This window comes from Festucalex cinctus, chromosome 18 (assembly GCF_051991245.1).
Source record: "Festucalex cinctus isolate MCC-2025b chromosome 18, RoL_Fcin_1.0, whole genome shotgun sequence".
Taxonomy (NCBI): domain Eukaryota; kingdom Metazoa; phylum Chordata; class Actinopteri; order Syngnathiformes; family Syngnathidae; genus Festucalex; species Festucalex cinctus.
Window position 1 is genome coordinate 20,070,847 of NC_135428.1, and position 9,019 is coordinate 20,079,865.

At 39.9% G+C, this 9,019-nt stretch overlaps 1 protein-coding gene across 2 annotated transcripts; it reads left to right on the forward strand.

Moving 5' to 3' along the window:
• The first annotated feature begins 385 nt into the window (after window positions 1-385).
• Window positions 386-8,435, forward strand: LOC144006075 (uncharacterized). Of its 2 annotated transcripts, none has more exons than XM_077504740.1 (5): window positions 386-698; window positions 1,425-1,623; window positions 2,948-3,370; window positions 4,193-4,246; window positions 4,577-8,435. In XM_077504740.1, the coding sequence occupies exons 2-5, from the start codon at window positions 1,497-1,499 to the stop codon at window positions 4,996-4,998; spliced, it is 1,026 nt and encodes a 341-aa protein (XP_077360866.1). In that variant the 5' UTR covers window positions 386-698; window positions 1,425-1,496; the 3' UTR covers window positions 4,999-8,435. The 2 variants fall into 2 exon arrangements, with proteins under 2 accessions (XP_077360866.1, XP_077360867.1); XM_077504741.1 differs by lacking the exon at window positions 386-698 and adding an exon at window positions 741-910.
• The last annotated feature ends 584 nt before the right edge of the window (window positions 8,436-9,019 follow it).

Here is a 9,019-nt window from a genome sequence, read left to right on the forward strand (position 1 = left end):
TTCTCCAATATCAGACAATTTGATACAGTACATGTATTTTAAATCAAAACTGATTTTTTTTTTTTTATTAAAATAATTTGTTATGCACCCCTAATTAGAAAGGGAAAATTAAACTGACACAATAGCAATATTCACAGTTACACCCTAAACCAGAAGTAATGTAGTTGAAAACACCCAGCGTTGTTTAATCTCTAATTTTTGTGGCCTTATTTAAATACTAAATTAGCAAACGAGTTAAACACGCAAAGGAGGCCGATCTCTCTCTCTCTCTCTCTCTCTCTCTCTCTCTCTCTCTCTCTCTCTCTCTCTCTCTCTCTCTCTCTCTCTCTCTCTCTCTCTCTCTCTCTCTCTCTCTCTCTCTCTCTCTCTCTCTCACACAAGAGCTTTTCCTCCAAAGTAAGAGCATATTTACAATTAGGAATATGTCAGACATTTTTGTTTTGTTTTTATCGCTAATCAAATCTTCTACTGTTTACTATTTCGTACATAACTCGGGGAATATGAGTCGTGTAATATAAATTAAATGCATTTTTGCATAAAAGCTGGGTCATTGTTTCAGTAAGCTATTCAACCTGAACGACTTACCGGACATACTAGTCTGCATGGGAGTCTTTCCGCTAGCTTTATACTAGCTAGCTTGTTGATAAGGACGTTTATATAAATACTTATAGAGCAATTATCACTATTTGGATTTTCAGGTGAGTTCAGAATTTTATGAGCACGGGCTGCAGGCTCATCTACCGTCCAATAGCCAGCACGTACTGCGCTTTATTAGCTTAGCACTTGAATTAGCTTTCGCTATCTTGCTGCAAAGAAAGCATAGCTGAGTTTGGGTATCAGATGGGTATCAGATGAATTGTGTTGGTGCCATGGATAAAAATGTGCATTAGCAGTTAATATAGTCCACGAGGTGAGGATACATTGAACAGTGCATCATTCATTAGCTCAAGCTGCGAACCTCAGCCAATGTTAGCTTTAGCCATCACTACCTTAGAGAACTAGTCGAGCTGAAATAGAGCCGACGTTACCACAAATCTTGTGTCTAAGCAAGTGCTCGTCGAAAGTAATTTGTCTATAAATGCCTATGGTTATTTGAAGTCGGTGTCTGTAAAGTACATGTGTGAGGTCAGGCGAGTCAGACTACTGTCTGTGTCCATTTAAGCTAGGCTGTACCAAGTGTGCTAAAGTGCTTGCATTGTTCATTGGGTTCACCGTGGGCAAGGCGAAAATGCAATGAGTGTTGAATGTAATTTAAACATTACGTTTAAATGTTTACTCGGTAAAATAAGTCTAATGTCAGAGTTGTCGAGGGTGCTCGTCTGAAACGCGTGGACGTTTATTCTGACCTTGTGCCAAATGGCAAGTCATTTTAACCCCATTATTGTACTTTTGGTGATAATGTATAATTATTAACCTTTTGACAGACTCATCTGGAATTTTGAGCTGAGAGGCTATTACAAAACAGCTGAAGAACCTCAGACGCTGTTTTGTGGAGGATGTCGTCAACGTTACTCTTCAATCAAGACAGTGTTATACGCTTCAAGAAAAGAAAAGCCCGTTTCACTTTCAGTGAGGTCCACATACTTTTAGATGAAGTGAGGAAACATCGCTCGGTGATTGTGGGTATGTTTCAAAATGTGGCTAGTTATATACAGTAGACCAATGTTCCTTTGACCACACACACTATCTGATTTAACAAAACATAATACTAAGCTAAGACAGCCACTCAAGTATAGAGAGGCATTTTAGGACCATGATGAAAACTGTATACTATATCCATCCATCCATTTTCTGAACTGCTTGCTCCTCACAGGGGTCGGGTGGGATGGGGTAGGGTGGGGTGCTGTAGCCTATCTCAGCTGGCTATGGGCAGCAGGCGAGGTACACCCTGAACCGGTTGCCAGCCAATCGCAGGGCACACAGAGATACACCCCCCCCCACACACACACACACACACACACACAAGCACACCTAGGAACAATTCGGAGCGCCCAATTAACCTGCCATGCATATCTTTGGAATGTGGGAGGAGACCGGAGTACCCGGAGAAGACCCACGCAGGCTTGGGGAGAACATGCAAGCTCCACCCAGGAAGGCCGGAGTCTGGACTCAAACACGAGTCCTCAGTACTGTGAGGCGGACGTGCTAACCACTTATTCACCGTGCCGCCCTAGTTTATACTATATTAATGTCAAAATACTAAGGAAAGTGTCCTTACATTTTTATTTTAACAATTATATATTAACGATATAGAATAAATGGCATTGTTGCCATTTTTGTTCTCTGAAATTAAACGAGCTGAGACAATCAACAGCCTCTGCTGGCTGCAGACAAGTAGTGCACTCTTATTTTGCTTATTACTCACTCCTTAATTTTAAGGCTGAATACTGGGGGCCAAGTTCCTACTTCCGATGGATTACCAATATTAGGAATAGGCCAATATTAGATTGTGATTCGTTAGCAAAAATAATGTGCTATCACGTTATTATAATTGTAGCTCTAAAATGTAATTTAAAAAAAATATATATATGGGTAAATCTAAACAGCATTTTATTTCCTCCAATTGAATGTTGTATTTTTTTTATACAAAATATAGAATATTTAGTACAACATGTACCATATTAATTTTAAATAAATGTTAACATTATTCTATTTAAATTGTTCTTATTAAGTCACAATGTCAGGTGAGCTATTTTAGAACAGACTGGCTGCTCATGTTGTCCTTTGAGCTTATTTGTACCCACTGGCACCATGTTTTGTTTTTTGGGATAGTGCACATCAGATCAAACAGACATATAAATGGTGTTGGAGTTTGCATAGTTCCATAGTGTCTCATTCAGCGTCATGGAATTCTTTTTAGAATTGTAAAATGTTAAGTATTGTATTTTAGATCGTGACATTTAAGTTTACTCATCTGGTTGCTTTTTGTGCTCTTTTTAACCTGCAGGAAAATTCAACCGTGGTGTGGCAACAGACGTGAAGAAGCGCACATGGGCTGAAATTGCAGCCCGCGTCAATGAGATTGGCGAGTGTCAGCGAGAGGTCATTGAGGTCGTAAAGAAATGGTCGGACCTGAAGTGTGATACCAAGCGGAAAGTTGCTGCTATGCGGTCGGGCAAGGTGCCAAACCGGGGCATCAACTCACGTCTATCTAAAGACCTTAATCAAACAGAGAAAGTAGTACTCCAGATTCTGGAGATGGATCAGGAAGATCAGATCAACAGTGACTTAGGCCCCCTTTGTGATGATGACGATGTTGAAGAAATGGAGGAGGATGACATGGTTGGAATGCAGAATTCACCAAATGGTGCTGATGAGTTGTCTAGGCCTCCACCAATGTCCTACTCTTCAAGCGGATTTGCACAGTCAGGTAGCAAAGAGGAACCATCTCTACTACTTTTCGAACTGTGTTCACATTTTGTAAATGTATAAATGTGCACTTTGTGCAGTATATGTAGAAAATACAGGGGAACATGCTCAACTTAGCCACAATCTTCTCCATGACACTGCTTAGTCTGATGTGTTAAAATTTCAAAATAAAATCTTCCATTGACATTTATTATAGTTTTAAATTAGGTGTGTGGTGTTAAACTATCACCATCATAATAAGATAGTCAATCAGAATATAGGCCACAGGTCTCAAACTCTAGTCCTCGAGGGCCGCAGTCCTGCATGTTTTGGGTTCTCTCCTGAAACACACCTGATTCATCAGCAAGCTCTGCAGGAACCTGATAATGATCCTCATTATATGATTCAGCTGTTTTTTTGGGAGAGAAACCTCTAATACATGCAGGACTGCGGCCCTCGAGGACTGGAGTTTGAGACTTGTGATATAGGCAATGTTTTAAGTAAAATTAACTATTTTAACTTTTTATATAGGATTAAAACTTAATGGCTGTATAACGAGAATAACGTGATGTGTGATGGTGAGCAATGAGGATTGCTGAAGGATATAAAATTTATCCATCACACCTTTTAACCTTGTCTACATTATAAATTCAAAAATTACAGTTGTTGCTTTTCGGTAAAAACAAGCTGTGTATCTTCAACCTTAACTTTGGTGACGCTTTAGTAAATATACAGAAAATAGGACAATTACTGTAAAATCTTACGGGAGTTTTGTTGATTTTAACTTTCTTCCTTTCAATGCACCACATTGCAAATTTGATATTGTTGTTTTTTATTGTTTCAGGGGACTCATCGCGTACTGCCTTTGATGTGCAGTTTGAAATACCTGCTTCGGAAGGTGAGTTGCCGTGAATGGGATCCAGATGCACTTTAATAGACACTGCTTTCAATTACAGCAGGGTCACCAGCTCCGGTCCTCGAGGGTCCCTATCCAGCATGTTTTAGATGTTTCCCTCCTTCAACACATCTGATTCATATGATCAGCTCATCAGCAAGCTCTGCAGAACCCTGATATGATCCTGATCATTTTAATAAGCTGTGTTTGAAGAGGGGAAACGTCTAAAACATGCTGGACATGGACCCTCGAGGACAGTAGTTGGTGACCCCTGAATTACATACAGTAAGTCAGTTTGCGTTTCTTTGACTCAAGATGCTTGTTTCTTAACAGACTGGGATGATGACACAAAAGATGACGCATTGCCTTCAAGTCATGCAACTAAACTAAGAGGGGATCACCAAGGAAACAATGGCCTCCAGAAACAAGAACCACCTCATACTTCCTCTGGCACTTCAACATTGTCAGCCTCACTTCCAGTCATTGGTCAGCCCAACGTAAACGTAAGGGAAAACATGCTACAAAATGCATCACTCAGCCTCCAGGAGCAGCACGCCACCAACATCCTGCTGGAAACAGTTTCCCGCTCCTTGGAGCTTCTGTCCGAGTCGGTGCAGCAGCTAGCAGAGACCCAGCAAGAATTTGTACGCGAGTCCCTGCAGCTCCAACGAGAAACAGTCCAGGTTCTTCGAGACTTTACAGGCAGTGCCATCACTCTCATGCATGACAAACTAAACGGACGGCCTGCATTATAGCATCAAGTTGGCAGATATATCTAGGACTTTATATATGGCCTTCTGCCACAAAAACCTTCAATTTCCTTTGGATTTTACACTGGCGACTGTACTTATGACAGTACTCAACTGATATTGCATTATGGGTAGAGACAGTGTATTTAGGGTGACCAGATGTATTGCAGAGCCGGTTTTGAGCCTTGTGTCCTGAGTCACAGCAGATTTCACCAGCCCTGTTGTTTAGGGATGTACGATATTATTTTCAACTGATATCGATAAACCAATGTCTTAGAAAGTCCCGATGTTGATAACCGATAATTGTTTTCAAAATGAACTTGAATACAAATATGTTTTTGAGTCCTACTAAGTCTAACTTACAAATACATTGAAACCAGCTGAATTTTATTGATGTCTCTGCTTCAAAGACAACCGGTAACTCATTTTGAGTTTACCAAAACAAAACAATCATGTTTTTAAAAATGCAGCAAAAAACTGTGAGGGTAACATTTTGGGGAAACACAGTAAAGAAAGCCCAAACTGGCGACTCCCATGTCGCCATGATGCATCTTCTGTCAACACGAGGTCGCCCGCATTATGACGTCACAAATCTGCGACACTATCATAGGAGAGGGCTTGAGGAGTTGGGCACAACTTGAGCTACAAACCACAATAGATAGACCTACACGGCAGGTCTATTATTATCGGCCACCGATATTATCGTGCATCCCTACTATTGTTTTGCCCCACTTTTACGAAGGCCCCATCCTGGCGTCTGCATTTTTATTTTTTTAAAGTCCAGTCAGCAAGCCGATTGTTTGGGCCATGTGTCTGTCAATCACACAGTTGTCATAGCGATACACAGCGATTCTTCCGTCAGTTGTCAATACCCGTCATTATCGATACGCGCCTTTCGTGGAGCGCTTGCACATTTTAGGTGAATGCTTTTTGATGCAAAAATGCAAGGAATGAGATGGACCGTCTGTACTCAGCCCAGTCGATGGATGTGAACCTGCTTCAGTCAGTGCTCAGGTGACCATCGTCATTGTCGGCAATTGACAAAAGTGCCCACCTATGGCGATTCATACAATGAAACCAATTTAAAAGGAGTTTAACGGTTAAATTCATTCGATTTATTTTCACGTCCAACGTCTGCATTCTCATTTGCATCTAATCTTGAGCAGGCGTGTTTTGTCATACCAGAAACAGAACTACTTCCTGCGTCCGTGTCTAAAAATCATGTGAAATGTAGTCCCTCTAGCCGAGTGGTGTCAATCATACGGCCCGCGGGCCAGATGATTTTATAAAAGTAAAAAAAAATAAAAAAATTCCATTTGTATTAATTGTACCAATTAATCAGCTGGCCGTAATCCTCAAATAAGCAATGTAACTTGTCCATGGAATTGCCATAGATATTATTTTACACACCATCTAAAGTTCTGGTTTGTTTAAAAAATAAAATCATAGACTGACAAACATGTTAAATGCGACAAAAATTCAATTACTGGTAATAAACACTCATGACAACGATTAACGTACCTATAACTTCATTAACTGCGCCACATAATGCATTCTGAGAACAAAAAATATGCAAAACAGAAAGCTACAACATGTCCGGAACTCATACAGGCAAAGTGTTTCTGCATTCCATTTGTTTTTGTTTTGTTTTGTTTTTTGTTTGTTTTTTGGAACAATATAATTGCAGTTGAGTCCCGTAATGTAGGGCAGCCCACAAATAGCGAAAATCTACGTATAATTGATGCCAATTGTTTTTAAGTTATATGCCATGATTTTACCAATCCGGCCCACTTGGTAAATAATTTTCCTCCAAGTGGCCCTTGAGCTAATATGAGTTTGACACCCCTGCCCTAGCCTAATTCTGTGGTTGCTGATCAAACCCAAAGCAAGCTGAGCTTTTATGGTGGCATATTTGAAATGCTATAATATAGGGCTGGTGCGAGGTAAACGGTACATTCAGCGTCCAATAACTTCAGCGGCCGATCAAAAAAGTTTGGATAACCTAAGTACATTTTCTTGTTTAAGTGTTGTTGAACTGTCAACCATGATGGCATTTCCAGGGACAGCAATGTGAAAAATCAACTTTTTGGAGCTTTAGCCATAATGCTAATTCCTCACCAAAAACATCACCATAGTGGTGTATTCCTCCATTTGACCCCTATGAGAAATTCTAAGTCATTCTGATCTCCAAGCACCAACCCCTCCCAACCCGAGAAAACAAGTTGTCACTTTGTGACGTTGTTAGGTGCGGACCCACCCCCACACCGCCCACTTCTCTGAGACCTACATGGGATAGTGACAAAAGTAACCTTTATCAGTGAACATTCTGTCCAAATTAATTCAAATCAATTAATTATCCTTCAAATTTGCAGTGCCGAAGTGCAATGACAATTGGCCGTCTTAAAATCCCAGAAAAGGTTCTGGCTGACACTTGCGTAAACTACAAATAACACTGTTGCGCTGCTGAACCTAACTGAACAAATAGTGTAGTGGTTAGTGCACTTGCCCTGTAAGCAGCAGGTACCTGGTTCAAGACCCACTCAGATTTTCTTGTTCCTCCTTCTTTCCTCTCTCTTCTTCCCTCTCCTCCATGATTTCTTGCGGCAAGGAGCTGTTTTGTTTCACATGTTTATTGACGAATTGATGGCTTGCCATTCAGAGGAGTGCTCAAACGCAGAGCACCAACAGCAGACTGCAGTCGGCTCGCCGGGGGAGCTGCAGCCACACAGGGAGAGGCGGGGTTTTACTGAACTATGGTGTTGGCACATTGTGTGTAGTGTCCTGCCCAAGAACACAATGACAAATGACACATGACTTGGAGAGAGCAGGAATCAAACAGCTGACTTTTCGGTGACTGGACGACCCCCTCTACCTCCTGATTCATGGCCGCCACATTTAGCATTAGCTAAAGTAATAACATAACCAACCACCGGCCACCAGATTGACTAAGCGAATATTTCCTGATGAGCGTTGATTGTATATTTTATTTTCAGTGAAATTGTAGTGTTGCGGTTTATAATTTAGAAAATCTGGTCACCCTAAGTGTTGTTAGAAAGCCTGTCTGAGGGTTTAATTGAACTGTTTTTCATTTTGCTACTGAGAGTGATACTTGTGTCACTGCGTTGTAAAAGCATGTACCACTTTTTTAAAGCCTTGTTTTATTGCTGACATTCAGGAGTGGGTCATTGAATTTGAAGTTTGTCAAATTCAGCGTGTTCTGTCCATAAGTGTTCCCTTCCATCTGTGTATAGAGAATCACTCGTACTGTAACCTTGAGTAGTTTTCAGCACCTGACCATTATATGGTCCAAATATCTTAAAGCTATACTTTACTTATTTTTTACATCTTATAGTGCATTATATATATATATATATATGTATATTAGAATATCCGTAAAAGAAACTTTTTCTTTTAGACGTTGAATAAACTATCTGTCAACATTGTGTTTTTTTTTTGTTTTTGTTTTTTTTCTTCCCTTCCTATCATCAGGTCAAACTTTTGCGTGTGTGTGTGTGTGTGTTGATTTTTCCAAAACATACTTTCTACACTAGAGACTGAAGTATTAATGTCATCTGAAAGGTACGTTTTCCTATTATGGAGACCAGAATACTGTATACGTTTAAAAATGTGCCTTCTTCCAGGAGGCCGGGCACAGACGTCCTACCAATTTCGTATTAATTCCACTAGAGGGCGCTGTGGTAGTTACTAAAAGTAAAAGCACAATACAGTAATGTAAAGGCCTCCTTTTAGTGAAGCTTTTTTTTCTTTTTTCTTTTTTTTTGCCAAGTAGTAAAATAAAGGCTGTATAACTATTATTTACATAATTTTTGACTAATTTCCATTGATTAAATTATAAAAGAAAAAAACAAAAATACAAATGTTCTCCGATGTAGAATAAAATAGAGCAGAAAGAGGGCAAGTCTTATTTTATCTGCCCCTTTTAATTTTGATCTATAAATGGAAGTAATTGTCCTCATACCAATGTCAAAGACCATTCATTCATTCATTCATTCATTCATTTATTCTT